Raw genomic sequence first — 17,753 nt, 5'->3', positions numbered from 1 at the left:
TGGAGAGTTCTTACCTCTGACTTGAATCAAGAGTCTGTGAAAAGACACTAGTGTATGCAGTGAAATGCTTAGACAAACAAAACTGGAGTAAAAAGTGCTGACTGTCACATATAGCAACCAACTCTGGGCTTTAAAGCCGAGCGGCCGGTGCTGTTGTCTCGACACCGAGTCATTAGGGTGGACATGACAATTTTATTGCAGCTGAAGTAGAGCTGCAAGTTTCATGAGCCTCTTTCTCATGTGCAAAAGGAAGTTATCCATTATGTATCATAAGTTACTGTATGGTACATTAACATTTAAGGGGAAAAAATTAAGTAGTTTGATAGAGAGCTAAGAGGCCAGTGGTGATGGGGGAAAAATCGATATAGTGTGGTATCGTGATATTTTACATGGCAATATTGTATCGATATACGGACGGCAAGTATTGATCTGAACAGACTGAGAAGTTTATTATATAATAGTACAAAACAAATAACTAAGTTTTCATTTGGAGTTGAAAAAAGCTAATAAACTGGAATATATCGCAGCATATGGCAATATTTTTTAATATCGCAATAATATCGTATCGAGACACAATTATCGTGATAATATCATACTCTGTTGTCACAAATCAGAAAGAGCATGCTTTTATATTGAAGAGAGGCAGCTACAGAAAGGAGGGGAAGACGCACGCTGTACTAGTTTTAAATAATGAGTTCATTCATTACAGCTACACGCTTTTTTTAATAGTTTAAATGTCTCCAACCTTTGGGGGAGTAATTACACGTATGGATCTTCTAATTATATCTCATATTTCAAATTGCTGGAAGATAAAAAGCAATATATCATACCAACAACAGCAAATGTCAAATTTCTTAATCAATAGCCCCAATAATTCCTGTTTGAATACCACTGAGCAGACGACACAAGCAACCGGCACACTGTATGTATGAAGAAACGGGCTCTTATAACTTTACTATGGTGATAGCACAAGCTGCAGTCTTTCTGTTGTAATGAATATACAGTGCATTGGTCTAGTGGAGCTGTCAACTTAAACACAGAGAACACAGTGTGACAGGCAACATCCCTTTGCCAACACTCTCAGCACCACTCAGCTCTGTATTACACTGCCAGCCTCCTCGGACCGGCCTATACACCACTCAGCTTTTATAGGAAAACTTTGCTGAACTGCAGATTTGTGTGTGTGTGCGAGTGTGTGTGTGCGAGTGTGTGTGTGTGTGTGTGTGTCCGAGCCTGAACAGGAGGCTCTGGATCTGCCCTGTCCTCTCATTAACACTCTCCCCATGTCGGCTGATTACACTCCAGTAGTAGTGTTGCTGGTAATGTGGCTTAAAAAGTCTTTACACTGTGACACGACTCTCTTTCCACATTAGGTAATGGAGTCCAGTCTGAACTATGAGGAACGTCACTGTTGTTAACACACATACACACTCATTTCAATTAATATGCTGACAGTGTACATGGCTGTTTCCATAGTGATGAACCTGGTGCAGACTTGAAGGGAAAAGGGTGTTATTAAAAAAAAGAAAAAAAAAGAAAGAGTCAATACAATGGCAGTTTCATCTTGTGGAGAAATCATATTCTGAATGAAATGGAGTAAGTATAATGTTATATTAACCATAACCACCTATACCGGGGCTTTGCAAACCAATGCATTAATTAACAGCACATGCCATCTGCAAACTAGTCAGTTCTCTTACATTTGTGTTATTGATATGAAGGGCCTATCTTAAAGGAGTGACTAAATGTTTTCACACTATTGCTACATGGCCATTATTAGCATTAACAGCTGTTTACTTACCAATCTATAGGAAATTGTGCAAGCTCAATTTCAGCCTCCATTTCTTTACTTACAAAGTGCTGACTGCAGGACTGGAAAGCAACACTCTTATTTTGCTGCAATTTATATCATGTTTTTACAGCTACTTAAAGGGATAGTTCAACATTTTGGCAAATTAGTCCATTGACATAATCCCTATTGTTTTAGGAGTAGGTTCATTACCCTTAATTGTCGGTGCAAGCTATTTTTAGATCGGCGGAGGCTATGCTACGGAGGCTAATGGGATTTCTTGGTTTCCCCTCATCAAACTCATCAAATACACAATCCAACAACTCCAAAACGCTCTTGTGGACAAGTTGTGACCTGCACATTCACTGTGTCAATGTTATGAGACAGAGTTATTTTCGAGGTAAATTCATGCAAAACCGCTGATGTGCGTTCCCATCGAGGGCAGTTTTCCGGCAAGCAGTCTCTGCATTTGCTAAGCTAAGTTAACATACTGTACGGCAAACTAACTGGTTAACTGTTAACCTGCTGCTCCCGTCGCGATCAGTACACAACCAGCAGACTGATGTTGGTTGTGTTGGCTCTGTAGCATTAGCAAAACTTACTAGTACCTCTTTGAAAGTACAAGGGGCTGCAGCTGTTTTAAAAAAGTTAAGCTGTGGTGCACAGGCACTATAAGTCTCAGTTCTGTAATTCCAAAGGCAAATGAGATTAGAGGAAGTAAACAGAAAACATATTGCTTTCACTTGGAGTGAAAGCAATGTTTGTACCATTTTTGTAGCAATCCATCCCATGATAGATACACAGACATTTCAGTAAAAATAAATTGCTATCCTCATGGTGGCACCAAAAGAAATATCACTAGGATTAATTTTCTCCAGTTGTAGAAAAAAGAAAAGCATTGTTCTGTCATCAGTACTGAAACTCAGGCATCACACTGGTGTTAATATTCAAATATTAAACTCAATATGCATCACTGGATGATTTGGATATAGGCTACATCCACACGTAGATCCTGATAAAACAATGTCCTGTATCCATCTGCCTCAATATAACTGTATCTATTCCTCAGTAGCAGTGAAATTACTTTGATCCACAGCTCATGCAGATGAAAAGTGGAGGTCTTACCTAAGCACCAGACATCCTGTCCTCCTCCTCCCCACTGTCACATGCATTCAGATTCCAGGCTCACTAATCACACTGTGATTCATCCAAACTCTGGCGTTAGGGTTATTGCACTTTGAGCAATATTTCTTTCCAAGTCAAAGTTTGGAGTGGGAGGGTGTGTGTGTGTTTGTGTGTGTGTGTTGTTGGGGGGGAAAAAAGAGGGCATGATGAATGGTACAGCTGCACTGGCTAGATCGATAGCGATGATACATATACATAATGTATGCTTGCTGTAGCTTCCATAACAGCGCTGTGATCCATCCTGGCCATGACAGTAATGCAACACAGTGGCTGAACTTGTGTGTGATGATCTGCAAAGGGGCATTAATGACCAGTGTCCATTCATTATTATTATGTAATCACCCCTAATTAATGAAATAATGTTTGGACTGCCTCGAGGGGAAAGCTCATGGTTGAGAGCAGATGGTAGAAAATGGTGCAGGGTTGGCATAAGCAAGCAGACCTCGTGTTATCCAGCCTTTATGGCACAAAAGCGCATCTTTATTGGTTGATGTCGCCTCCCGGAGCCCTGGCACTCTGCATCTCATCTCAGCGGCAACACTAACCTCTCAGGTTACACATCTAATCAATAGCAGGAGAAGTGATGAGCTCAGCTATGAGAAACACAAACTCTGCATTATCAGATCTTCTTATTGACCCAAAAGCAAAGACTCCTGTTCAGGAATCAAGATCTGAACAGGCTTTAGTGCGGTACAGGACAAATGCAGGTACAAGGAGTACAATATAAGAGAGTTGGATAAACAGTTAGGGGAACTAAAGTAAAGTACATTTACTTAAGAGCTATACTTCAGGCAAGACTGTCACTGTGCGAACAAGAGCCTGGGAAATCAATCTATAGCAATACAACGCTTGTTAACATTTGTTAACATTAGCTACCATAGGTTAATTAGGATCTTACATTGAATAATATTAGCCTACTTTAACTAAGACACAATACTGTTCCTTTATGGTGTCACTTATAATAATCTAATACCAATATACTGTACAGTATATAATAATATTACACACTGAATTGTCCTGTTTTGCCTTTTGACTACATTTTTCTTTGATACAATGGTACACTGGACCGATAACAATGGTAACATTTTGAATGCTGACCCTTCAATTGTAACTGCGCATCTCTATAACGCTTGAGAAGTCCTACTAATGTATGAAGGGGAAGCTGGGAAATCTGTGAGTAATGAAAAAATGCTCCAAATACTGCACCTCCTGTCTAACCACAGTCTGTAATGGCCAACCAGTACAGTAATAGAGTCTGAATCACCAGCAGAGACAGCTGATTTTCCATGAATCCAGACGGTTCTGCCGAGGTCCAGAGGAAAAACTGATGACAGCATCTCCTCAAATCCATCTGCTTGACTAACTATTACACAGACACACACACACAGGAGGATCAGATTTGACAACTTGATGAACTGTGTCCCTCCTCAGCAATGAAACAAAACTCATCTTGCAAACAGTTTTTGGAGCCAAATGTTTAAAATGTATTATATTAGTCTAGGAAAGAATAGAATAATAACTCATCGGGGTAAAACTGGGACATTTCCCCTCCTAATTTCCATTTCCCACAGACTGTAGTTTGATGTGGTCAAAAGACTGAACAACAGAATTAAAAACCACAGGCCAAAACAAACAAACCTTCACAGATGAACAAATGAGGACTGACCTCGTTCAAGACATTATTCTCAGACAAACTATGTGGTGTTGTGACTTCAGCTTTGCACTGACCACCAGTGTCTGAATTCACACACAAAAGTCATACATACCGAGTTCAACTGAGGCCTTCTAGTCTTGTATCAAGAGGATAAACAAGAGACTCAGCTGACAGGAAAGAAAATGGCCACTCATCTTCTTCGCAATAATATCTGGTTGGTTTGTTTTTTTAAACCAAGGTAGCCCCATGACTGCACAATCACTTGACCTGGGTGTCAATGTTGACATTGGCCTTTTCCATTGCCAACAAAAGCCTGATACTGGCAGGTCGTAGTGTTTTTTAAAGCAGTGTAAAGGAGTTTGCTCTTCTAGCACAATCGTTTCATGAAATAAACTTTGATCCTTAGCTCATTAGATTAAATGATGTCTAAATGGGCGCCTCACTCGCACTCATGTTGCCCATAGACTCATTCTTCATCATAAAAACTTCTCTGACCCCGAGTCAATAAATGAGAGAACTGCCTTTTCTGTCATTATGAACACAACCGTACTAAAAATAACAGCTTCAAAAAGGCAGAAAAGAAAAACTATGAATGTGAAGTGGACGGTTCATCCAGAGCGAAAGCTTGAAAGCATCTCTTTAGAAAAGTCTATCTGACGTCACGTCCGTGCAGTCTGTGGTTTTATCTCTGGTGTTTTCATAAGGAGGGAGTTTTCTACCGAAGGTGTGTGGAATCTGCAGGTTTCCGGAGGCTGAGTGCTCTTTTCAGCTGAAGTGATGAAGATGCTAAAGCTGCTGTTGAGTCACTCAGAACAGGTCTTTAATTACCTTCCTGTTAACTTCAACAGTGCTCAGCGTTTGTGCCCGTCATCTGGGCTCTTTCAAACATCTGCTGCTGAAGTATCTGAGAACTCGGGGCATACATTATACAACACAGTTAAGCTTATTGGCCATATGAATGCCTGCGTGAATGCCATAATGTCTGAGCTGTCCTTTTGTCGTGATACAGACATCAAGTTGTTGCTGCCAAGTTTAGCCTTTAGGTCTCTATTTTCACTTTGATTTGTTTTTATCTCTTAAGTGACCTCCTTTCTGGTTTTCCTTACAGGAGATACATCATCCTCTCAGCAGGACAGACTGTCATCATTGTGTTGACAAAGTCCTTGGAGAAAGATATGGTTTCAGTACAGGCAATTGATCAGGTTGTGTGGGCAAAACAGCCTTGAAAAGTCAGGGAACAGTCATAAGTTCAGACCCTGAGCACAGTTCTTGTATGAGCAAAGCAGGTGTACGGAGTTGTGGTCCGGTCGATCCCGCTGGGACTCCTGCCACTTATGTTCCCTTTGACAGAGCCATAACAGATCCTCCTAATGGCATGCAGGCCAAGTGACATGCTGATACAAACTGCTCAAGGTCTTTTTGGAAATTAAGGTGATTAAAATCAAACCATTACAGCTCCGAGAGCAGCAGCAGATTGCACTTACTGAATCATGCTGATAATTGCGGCGGAGTTGGTGTCAGCCTTTGGGGTGAACGTGAACGCTGACAAATACGTGAGCACCCTGGGGACAGAGGGAACTTAGAGATGCAGAGAGGGGTTCAATGTCAGGAGGACAAAGCCGCTCTTTGCGCCGTGGCATTGGTGAATCATCTGCTACTAATAAAGAGCATGGCCACACAATCTGTGTATGTATTGCAGAGCCTAACAAGGGCAAGGGAAGGACAGATTCCCAGGTAATGAGGCCAGGGCCAGTGGAAACCCGAAGGAGCTCCAAAAAGGGGTCACAAGACAAATCTGAAGGGTCACAAGTCAATTAACAAAGACGAGGCTGGACAGCAAAAGCATTTTCTATAACTAATCAATTTTTTTTTCCAGATGACCCTCTCTAAATCTTTGCTTTTTTCTTGTTGGATACATCTACAGTACATGAAATATTACAGTTTAGGGATCGTAATCCTAATACATCTGCAAATTTGATCAATGATCCATTGCTCCATACTCAGAAGTAGAGGTCAAATAACAACTGGATTTTTACTACTTTTGCCTATGCCATTTGAAATGAACCGGCTTTTTATCGACCTAAATTTAATCATTATGGAGAGAGGATGCTTAAGTGAAATTTGATTGATATTAAACTTCTCCCTTTAGAAAATAGTTGGTAATGCATTTCTTGAGTTTAAACCAACAACTCACTTGGACTTTGTCTATTTGCCAGCAAGTTTCCCCTCCCCGTTGGAGATTTCATCGATACATCTTAAAACTTCAGAACCTTGTGTCGAATCTGCTTTAGAAATCTGGAGCAGTATAGACACAGTAAGAATATATAATAGATGAAAAAGCAGTTCCAGGGTTTTCAAATAAAAAAGCAAATTACCCATGTGTCCATCTCATGTGAAAGCAGAATATACTGTCTTCACACGGCTCGGTAATCAACTCTGAAGAAAGAAAAGTACTTCACAGGAACACACACACACACACACACAACTGTATCTGTTAAACTGGTGTTCTGAAAGAAAAGTCACATGCTGCCGATTACATCTGAGACAGGATGATTGAGGGATGATCTGCAGGGACATGCTGTGCTTTAGCATGAGTTTTCAATGGCTGTAAGTGTGGCAATTCTGTGTTGACAGTGCAAACATCATAAATCCTACCACTTGGTCTCTAATGCTACTTCTTAATCTCTCTGTGTGACATTAAGATGAAGCAAGCACCAAAACAGGCCTCATGTAACAATTCTGCATGTTGCCGTTAAGCATGATGCATCTGAAGCAACTTTTGCAGAGCGACGACGTCTTTGTTCCACTGACCACCCGTATGAACTCACAACCTCGACATGCATTCCTGATGAGTCTGTGGACCCTCAGGACCGTCTCACCGTGTCATCAGACAGAGCCCGAAGGCTCCTTAACAAACTCTTTAAGACTTTAATGCAAACTTTGCAGTGGTTTGCCTCAGGGCAAGTTAATACTATACTGGTGCAATAAGAGGATATGACCGTCAAAAAAAGAAGAAAGAAAAAAAGACAATGACAGTGCTGGCAACCTTCAGACATCTTGATATAATGTTACAGACCAAACAATTCAACAATTAACTGAGCAGATAAGTGGCGGATTAATTGATAATGGGAACACTCATTAACTGCAGCCCCAATCTACAGTAAGCTCTGCTGACTCAGGTGGCATCACATGACTGACATGAGGCACTTGTCTCATGTGTTAACTGGTCGTCAAACAGAGTCATCTGCAGTCCCGGCCACAGCTCAGCGATGGCCCTCCCTGGTGGGGAAGGCCTCTTTAATTTTCCCGGCTAAACCATCACTAATATAGACTTTTTATTCAGGGACTGAGCAATAAACCCTAAGCTTTATTTAACTACTTATGAAATATGAGGTTCACAGTTTTCTGGGCGCAAAAACGCCTCCGTCTGCAGTTACTGTGAGTTCACAGAAGAGCTGCTCCATTCCTCAAACAGAGGCTGCAGCCAAGAGAGGGGACAACAAAGTTGATTGCCCAGGGTGCAGGGTGAACAGTGCAACCGGGCGCTTTATCTGTCATCCCCCTCTTAAGTAAGCGCACTGCCCACTCATGGTTGGTTCGCTACTTCTGTGACCACCCTCGTCTCTACAGTAACCCTTCTCTCTCCTCACTTCCACTACCTGACTCCACGTCTAGTTAGTCTCATTCTTTCGGCCCCCTGAGTGGGGCAGTAGCCTGCAGACATGAGCCGCCCCCGCGGTCCACTCTGCCGCTGCCGCTGGAGGAGAGAGACACAGGGACTGCTAATGAACCCCACTGCCATCCGTGTGGCGTTTCAAGAGCGGCAGAGCATGCATCTGATTAATCTTTGTCCTAATTAGATCGAACAATTAACCTGCAGCCTTGCCGAGCTCTGGAGCCTGATGACTCTGCATGAGCTGCAAACCCCCTCCACCCCCCTGTACATTAAACCAGGGCATGGGTGAGAGAGTGTGTCCTCACACTGCAACTTTCACCGTGTTTTCAGAACAACCTATTAAAGCAAACTAATAGTGCACGGCATCCTGTGTGATATATCGGTGGAGCATGTGGCCAAGAGCTCAGATCCGTCTGTGCTTTTTCATTTCAACGGCACTACAGTACATTTCTCTGCATTTAATTCAAAGTCAGAGAAGCCACTGATGGGTCTCATAATAAATTATGTGTGAGAGGCAAAGCAGAAAGGGGGGAAAAAAATAAAATCCAATTTTCATTAACATGGAGATACTCCCCGATGTGAAAAGCCTTGAGGACATACTTGCTCACTCACTGGCTGGATGGTTTTAAGCATGCACTGCCTTCTGATCTGAAATATTTGGGATGGCTCAGTTGTTACAGGCAGTGCGTCCTCCTCACAACAAGCTGGACGGGCAGAGAGCAGGGAGCAAGGACTGAGGACACGAGTATAACTGATTTGTTACGACTTAGAAGCAGCACAAAAAATAGGACATCAGGCACGGTAGCATGCGTTAGGATCCTCAGTCCTGTGACTGCACTGACGAGGAAGTCTTCTTCAACATGTGTGTGCAACCGTAAAGTGTTGCATAATGTGTTCCTTCCCTATTCAACCTAATGTATTGATCTGACACATATTCTATGTGATTTATGTAAGCCCGGTGTAAAAAAACACAAAAACAAAACAGGGGGTTTGTGATGCAGTTGGTTTCATGTAACTCTTCTCGCTTTTATCTTAGTAGGAAATGTATTATCTGTTATCTTTGATCTGTTGTTTACCTAGCTACTTGCTGTGAAGCTGGGTCACATGACACACCCTCATGTTTTATGTTTTCAAAACACCCAAAAGGAAACGTAAGAAATGTAGTAACTATTTGAGCTGTCAAGGTTTTTTGCTGACAGCAGCAGCAGCATGTGTTGGAGAGTTGCAAAGTTTGTTTATAATTCCCGCTTTAGAATGTCATTTGTTGTTTTCTTTTCTTTTCTTTTTAAAATTCGCGGATTTAATGCAATTTTACAATAATGCTGCAATTACCTTGCATTAACATTTACTTTTATCTTGTCGGGCAGCTCAAAAACGATGTACGTGGCGCATTTTAGTGTCAGAGGGCTGCGAGAGGAAAACGAGCAAACCCAAACTAACAGTTTGAATGATACCGAAAGAAGAAATAGTTTATGAATAAACCTGGACCGATATTAAGAGTGACGCTTTAAATGTCTGACTGCGTATTATCATTCGTTCTATCATGTATAAAAGTTTTATAAAGGGACTAATAAACATTAAAATGAGACTTTTTCAGAGGGACTTTGGCACCACGCGCTGCAGGGAAGCACAAGTTGCAGGTTTGGTTTCTCTATTAGTTGAAGTTGTCTGAATGGACCGAGTGTCCCACTGACCTGTTTTGGAGAGGACGGGGATACTGTAGTGGTGGTGTGTTGTTGTTGTTACTGTTGTTGTTGTTGTTGTCGTTGTCCCAGCATGGTACGGCTGAGCTTCAACACTCTCCTGTCCCGATCCGGGCCACAGTCTCTGAGAGATTGCGTCTCTGACAACTCTGGCGCCGCTGCCCGTGATAGAAAACAAGTAGTCCATAGTATAGGCTACTGCTGCACACAAGCTCAGCCTAGATTACTGGAGCGACGACTCACGACGCGTTTAAAGCGCTGCTCATAGCGCAGAGTTGACTCCAAGTGTCAAGACTCAAACTCGTGGTGTGAAAAGCCTCCGACACTCTACACATTCCTAAACAGGAACTATTTGAAATACGTCAACAACTGCCAACTCTTTTTTTTTTTTTTTGCCCCTAGTGGAGTCAAGCTGTGCAACGCAGTTACAGGCAACAGGGTGGCGTGTGTGTGTGTGTGTGTGTTCTGCAACCTACTGCCTCATTAGCCTAGGCCTACTCACTGTACAAAGTCCATGGCAGATAGAAACACAAAACAACTTTTTGATATGGGCTACTAATAACAAATAGGATTATTTTTGGTTAAGTAAATACTGGTTTAATTAAGTTATTATCATGGCAACAGGTCTGAACACTGCCAGTTTGTGTTGAAAGATGTCTGTGAATGGTTTCTTTGTGTTTTTTCTCTCAAAAAGACAATAAGATCTAAACTTCTGTATAGTATATAGCAAGCGTTTCTATGATAACTAATCATTCAAGACATTTAAAATAAACACTTGCTCTCAAATGGTAAATAGATTTATTTTCTCTTATTTACTTATTTTAATGTATTTATTTTTTTGATGGTGGGGTGGGGGGATTTGGACAGAGACAGACATTTAATGACATTGGATATAGCGGATTGGTATTATTGATATTGTTTATTTCGTTAAGAAAACTAGAGACTATATCAAATGAACAATGTTGCCCATAAAGTTGGATTGATTTTATTTTCAGACACATTCCTCTCTTTATTCCTGTTATAAAGGTCATTTGTGGTTTCATTTTCACACGTTTGGAAAAGATTAATCAATAAAGTTTTGAGAAGATATACACGTCATACTATATCAAGAATATATCACATTGTCACAATCAGTTCATGACAAGAGGTTAAAAAAAATCTCTATATACTGTACAGTATATATCATATTATTATCATTCCAACATTATGGGTAACAGTGTATTATATGTTTTCTTAATTGACTAAAGGCTGTATACGTCGCTTTGTGTAAAATTTAAAAAAAAATTACAATCTCTAATAGACGTTTACTTGATGTTACATTTCTTAGGAATGAATACAGCCACAAACTCCTGATTATAGGGTCAAAGTCATGAAGGTTACTCTAAGTCCAATCATAGATATTAGATAGATAACTTAAAATAAATATATAAGTGTATGGAGAAAAAGATGTGACCCAGCTCAGCCCACACCAATTTCCAGACTGTTGCTAGGATATTTTATAGCCATCAAGTGCGGGTCTTTATGGCACCCAGGAGAATGACATCCATCTGACTCCCACCATAATAACATTCTAATAAAGTGAGACACATTCAGAGCCTGAGCACACTTCGGCGTCCATGTGCGACTCCAAGGGGCTCAGGAAGAACTGCTAGACCTGTGACATATAAGTGTCTTCTTATCTAGTGAGGGATATCAGCAGATGGCATTTGCAGTGCGCAAATTAACGTTAAAAAAAAGAAAGAAAGAAAAAAGAAAAAGGAAAAGCAGCAGACCAGGACAGGGTGTAATAATTGGGCAGCAGACTCAGGTGAGCAGTGAACTGGAAGGGCTGTGATGCATTATTCATTTTAGGGGCAGAGCTGTGGTGAGACCGGAGGCAGGAGCTGTAAAGAAATCCTGTGATGTTTCAGGTGGATTAGAGAAGTAGTGATGGAGCAACTGGCTTCATTTGTTCCATTCAGTCAAATCAGACAAGGTAAAGATGGGATGGCGAGTTAGATGTGATAGAAACAGCACCTGTATCTATATATCTGCACTGTAGGTGGGCAGAGGTGGATACAGCTGTTATAATTGAACCAGTGAGATCTCAGGACTGATTCAGCAGGAACATGTTCAATACTGAGTGTGCTCCATCTGCTGGTTGCACAAGATACTGCAGGCTTTAGTGACAGTGAAAAGACACTATTTAGCCAAACAGCACCAACAATGACAAAAAATAAAAGATAGAAATCCTCCATTTAATAATCATGCATTACTTTTCTCTTCATCCTCCCCTAGCTGCTATTTTAAAGTGAAATCTGCTTTTACCTGACGCACACTGAATGTAAATTACTTGCGATATTTAAGTCTGAGAAAACCAGGAAACGTGCTGTTGCTGTTGACTGATCATTTAATCACAAGTTAATCACCAGTTAATAAATCCTTCACCCTTTCAAATTAGAGCACATTTGTCCTTCAGGAGTTTAATAAATGAGTGAACCTGCAGCAGGGTCAGTCATTCAAACTAGTCTTTAATAATAATAATGATATCACTCCCCCGTTTGACCAACTGCGACATTGATGTATTAAGCTTTTGTTGGACTTTCAGTCAGGGATTTCATTTGGCCCTCTGTTCCTCTCTGACCTTGCACAGGGCCCTGCTGGTACACTTGGCACTCAGACGGTGTATTTAGACGGGTCTCAGACTGGCCCGCTGCCACTCCACAGAGCCTTGTAGCTGCGTGATATACTGTTGCTGCGCGGCTCCCTAAAGCAGACATCAAATCATCCATAACGCCCTCGGAGGGAGCCTGACTGGGCTCCTCCTGCATTTCAACCTCATCGGTTTAAAGATATACTCACTCGCCTAAAGAGTAAAGCAGAATCTGGTCTTATAAAAGGCCTGAACACCCTGCCACCTCCTAATTAAGCTCCAGTGTGACCAAAGACAGAGAATAGAAGAATTCCCTCAGTGCTCGTCCAACAATATGAGCCTCATAGCATGGAAATTACACATTTTACTTTGTTCTACTTAAGCTAGCATGTTTGATGTAATGCCTGTTCTGTTTTTCATAGGTGATTAAAGACACTGAAGCCAATTACATCCTGCCTGACATCCATTATGGGGTTATGCATTTCTCGATTCTTGCAAATTATGCTGTTTGTTTGTGGCTGATAGGTCATAACAAGTTTTCTTTTTACTATATCCTCAAGGGAACTCGCTTTAATGTATGTATATGTTTATATATCCATTTACAAATCACCTTTCTTATGGATTTTCCAATGTGATCAGATCAGTATTTGAGAGTGTGCCTCTATTAAGGGAATCATTCTGTTTAATGACTTTAAAATGGAGAAGTCTTGTCCTCCCGGTGTCAGCAGCTGCCAGCCGGAGCCCTGAGAGACTCTTGTGAGTGAGGCTTTGTCATCGTCTCGGAGCGGGGCACTGGGGACTGAGTGCTAATCTCAACAGTTTCCAATTGAGAGCCAGGTAGGCTGCAGCCTAATCCTGAGTCGAGGAACGCTTTCATTACAGAACAACAAACATGAAGGCCACTGGGGAGCTGCCGCTTTTCTGCTGTCAACGGACAGACGGAATACACAAGCAAGGTTACGTAAGCAGAGCTGCAGCAGTACACAAACATGCTGGTGTGAATGCTTGCATGTGTGTGTGTGTGTGTGTGTGTGTGCTGTGCTTGTGCACTGGAATGGCTGCATAAGTATTTACACACACACACTCACACACTAATACACACAGACTGTTCGCACATTTTCACACAATTACAATCTGCTCCTTTCTCCCAGACATTTTCCCCCTACACAGTGGAAACGACGACATGAATGCACCAGAGAGTTCACTCATGTGACACAAATGCACCTGCTGGCAAACACAAACAAGCCTTTCAGCGTGTGGTAATTGGAGGGGTGGGGGGTGGGGGTGGGGGGCATTGAGGTATAAGAGGCAGAGGAGATGGCCTAAGATAGTTTTCTCAGAAGTGATAGATCTCACATGGTATTTCCTGTAGTGTAAACAACACCAAACGTACATACAGCAGCAGCACACTATACTGCGTTTCACGAGCGTTCTGCTCTATTATCCTGCAGCCTGTACTGTACATGAGGTATAAACATGATGACGACCATTAAAGACAGTTTTGCTGCTGGAGGAAATCAGGCCGAGGCATCCAGACAATGGCGGCAATCACAGGTGTTTAACAGCCCTTGTCAGTAAATCCCACCCTCTCTGAGGCCTTTCACTGGGAAAAGTGGAGCTTCGCCTCTGAAAAGCTGTCAGCCGCACAACAGATGAACATGTTTCGCACTCTGGCAGCAGGACCCAAATATTCATAAGAGGGAAATGTGAATCAAGTATTGTGCAGTGCCTGTTAAGACCGTGACAATGCCAAGCTGATTCACCAGATCATCTGGAGGAATACGGCTGTTTAATTACTCAACGCTCCAGTTACGTAAGTCTGGCTGCTGTCACTCAGGGTTTGTTTATCGTTCCTTTATTTTACAGGCACATTGTTCATTTCTGAACCATCAAAATCTCCCACCAGTTTAACTGTGTGAGTTTGGCTGTGTGGATGGGGGCATGAGTCATTATCCAATAAGTGACGTTAGCACCGATATGAAAATCCATACAAGCTCGAGCTTAGCATAGAGGGTGGAGTCGGGGGAGTTACTGTAAGTTAAAAGTGACATGTCCTACAGAACATGTTTACATAAGTGCTCCTATTGGGTAAATGGTGCTGGTAAAATATTGTCTATAATATAAATTACTTTGCCTAAGAGAGATATTGAGGTACATACATGTTCTGTTCAAAATCTCTGTGATTAAATGTGTAAACATCAACTCGTTCAATTCAATTGTAGATTTTGCAAACTTCTTATGTAGATCGAACACAATTCACAGTGCAACACTGGTTATTAACACACAGTGAAAGCTAGCTTGTTTTTTGGAGCTAAAATAAGTTATTTTTCCTGTCTACCATGACACCTAATTTCCAGAGTAACATGAATATAAACTTGTGAAATACTTCCAGTCTGGTCTTCTGTGACCTCCGCCCACTTGTCCATTATCTCTACCCGCATTTGTTTCTTTTATGGAATCAGGTCTAAAGGGAAGTTGGCATCTATCCCAGCATGCAACAGTTGAAAGGTGATGAAATTTAGCTATCTTGTTAGGTCACTACTAGATAAGTGCAATGCTAACACATGAGACAGGTGGATATGGACAGGTAAAGCAGAGTTTTCAGTTAAAGGGATAGTTCAACATTTTGGCAAATTGGCCCATTGTCATAATCCCTATAGTTTTAGGAGTAGGTTTGTTACCTTTAATTGTCGGTGCAAGCTATTTTTATTACGTGGAGCAGAGCCGCGAGCTGCTCAGAGCTACGCTAATGGGCTAATGGGCTAATGGGATTTCTTGGTTTCCCTCATCAAACTCTTCAAATACACAATCCAACAACTCCCAAACGCTCTCGTGGACAAGTTGTGACCTGCACATTCACCACGCTATGAGATAATAACAGAACGTTGTATGTGTTACTTTGGACAGTGAGGGGACAACAGAGGATTCCTGGTGATACAGGGGTTAAGTAGCATATAAGTACTTAGATTCCTCATAGGACCAGTACTTACAGTAATAGAAAACAATATGTACAGTAAAGGACAACAATCATCACAAAGACAGACTTAGATGGCTGCTATTTTACCAAACCAACCGAAATGTCAAGAGATTTAGTTGAGATTTGTGGACACTTCAAATATTATTTTTTTTAGTCAAAGTCAGGAAGCTCTGCTGCAGGGCTCACTCTGAATGTTTTTTTTCTTCCCAGGACTGTGAAACACTGGCCTTAAAGTTACCCTGAACATGAATGGGCCTGTAGAGTATCAGAGAGGGAATAAGGGTACTAGTAGTTTCCAAGGCAACCTTCCGCCATCCCATCCGCAAACTGCTACAGAAAGAGCAGCTACAGGCTAACGGTTATTGAATCTAAAGGTCGAGGTCTATGGTTTTGGACAACTTTTAACGGAACTGACACGTCTACCACCACAACATCAAGTATCCTGCCAGGAGAAAAAAAAAAATAGGACCCACGCAAAACAGCATAATCACATAAGAGACACTGTCCTAATTTTAGAAGATAAGCTGCCTGCCACAGTCGATTGTGCTCTTTTATGTATCTGGGTTTTTCCTTTTAACTAATTCAGGAAATCCTGGCCAAGAGTGGGTTTTTTTTCACACTTTAAGACCAAGTGTGACCAAAGGAGCCAAATATATCATCCTAAAAAAGTGGATCTTTTGTTGCTTTGAATGTGTTATGTAAAACTGAAGAGAATATACAGTATATTTTCTGCTGTATTGAGTCAATGCATGATGTCACAGTGCGGGAAATGAGCCTCTTTACTCCAGCTTAATGCCTCTGGAAGAGACAGGAAACAAGCAGGTGATGGCTGAGGTGTTGTTTCACCATCCAGTCTGACACTGACCTGCTGCTGCAACATTTCAACCCACTGTTGTTGTCTGGCCCTCTCTCCCTCTCTTTCTACAGGAGGGTGCCTAGTGGTGATCGATGAGCAGCGCTGTCTGAACGGGCTATCTTTCACCGCCACTTCCACTGCCCCCGCTCATGGTCATCTATCCTCTGTGGGTGTCTGCGCTGTCTGAGGCCGCCCCGAGAGGCTGGGTGGCCCCACCGACGACTGATGGCCGCAGGCTGAACAGGAAGAACACCATCCATCTGCTGAGCTGTGTGCTCCCTCCTTCAATCTTTTCACTTCTTCTCTTCCTCTTCTCTCTTTGTGCATGCAGTGTTTTTTTTTTTATATTCCCCATGCAGCGAGCGTACCCTGCTTATGATGAGACACTTAATTTCAGGTACAGGAAAAGAGGGGGAGAAAGAGGAAAACACAGAACAGCAGTGGGCGTAAAGCAAAGAGGGTGACGGAAGAAGGGAAGAGGAAGGGACATGCATCAGACACGCACCACTGCTCACTCCATACGGGGCAATTTATTAAAATAATAAAGCCCAGCCTTGTGCTGAAGGTTGAGCCCACTATAAACCTGACAGGGAGACAGAAAGAGAGGCTCCGGGACTGAGCTGTTGTCAGGCAAATAAACCAAACAAATGCTCTGTTATGTCAGTGTCCACTTTATTATCTGCACTGAACTCTTTGGAAGGAGTTAATTGCTTTCTTTTAAACTGAGACACAGTCATATATTTCATCATTACCCCCACAAAGCCTCTCATGAATCACTCAGCTACAACAGAAGCAAAGATTGCTCTACATACGCCTCTTCGCCTCAATGGGCATTAGAGTCCAGGCCGCGACTAGTTACAGCAATGCACTATGGGAGGATATTAGAGCCAAATGGACATCTTAAATATGACAAAGGCGGTAAGATGCTCTGCACTGTCTCTATCTGCTGTAAAACTGTCTCCACTCCGGGCACCCTTCATCTATCACCTGATATCGTCCGTTCCACAAGTGTGCTAAATTGGATAATGAATCTGTCTCCCCGGGAGATGCAGTAGATGGATAATTTGTTGGTTAAATTACGAGTCGGGGACATACTGCATCATTCAACGTGCGAGACATTAGTGTGGTTAAACGGATGCAACCTTTTGAAGTCCATAGGAGTAACATGAGTGAATTAGGACCCAATGAAGGCATAATTAACTGTGCCCAGGCGGACTTGTTAATAAGAGCCACACGCTGACTTTGCTAATGATACATACTTCAGGATTCAAGCCAATATGT

The 17,753-nt window shown here is 42.0% G+C and overlaps 1 protein-coding gene across 6 annotated transcripts in view; it reads right to left on the bottom strand.

The window, feature by feature from the left end:
* oxr1a (oxidation resistance 1a) overlaps positions 1-17,753 on the bottom strand; it is a 148,024-nt gene that overhangs the window by 52,875 nt on the left and 77,396 nt on the right. Inside the window, exon 1 of one of the 6 annotated variants that reach the window (XM_085802868.1) lies at positions 9,999-10,361. The exons of the other annotated variants lie outside the window; for them this stretch is intronic. Coding sequence (XP_085658994.1) covers positions 9,999-10,194 — 196 coding nt within the window. The 5' untranslated portion in view covers positions 10,195-10,361. Of the gene's footprint in view, positions 1-9,998; positions 10,362-17,753 lie in introns of those variants that run through there. 6 annotated transcript variants of the gene reach the window in all.

Source organism: Trachurus japonicus, chromosome 16, assembly GCF_045865225.1.
Source record: "Trachurus japonicus isolate A0001 chromosome 16, Traja_1.0".
NCBI classification, from domain to species: Eukaryota; Metazoa; Chordata; class Actinopteri; order Carangiformes; family Carangidae; genus Trachurus; species Trachurus japonicus.
This window is presented reverse-complemented; position numbering and strand designations above follow the sequence as displayed.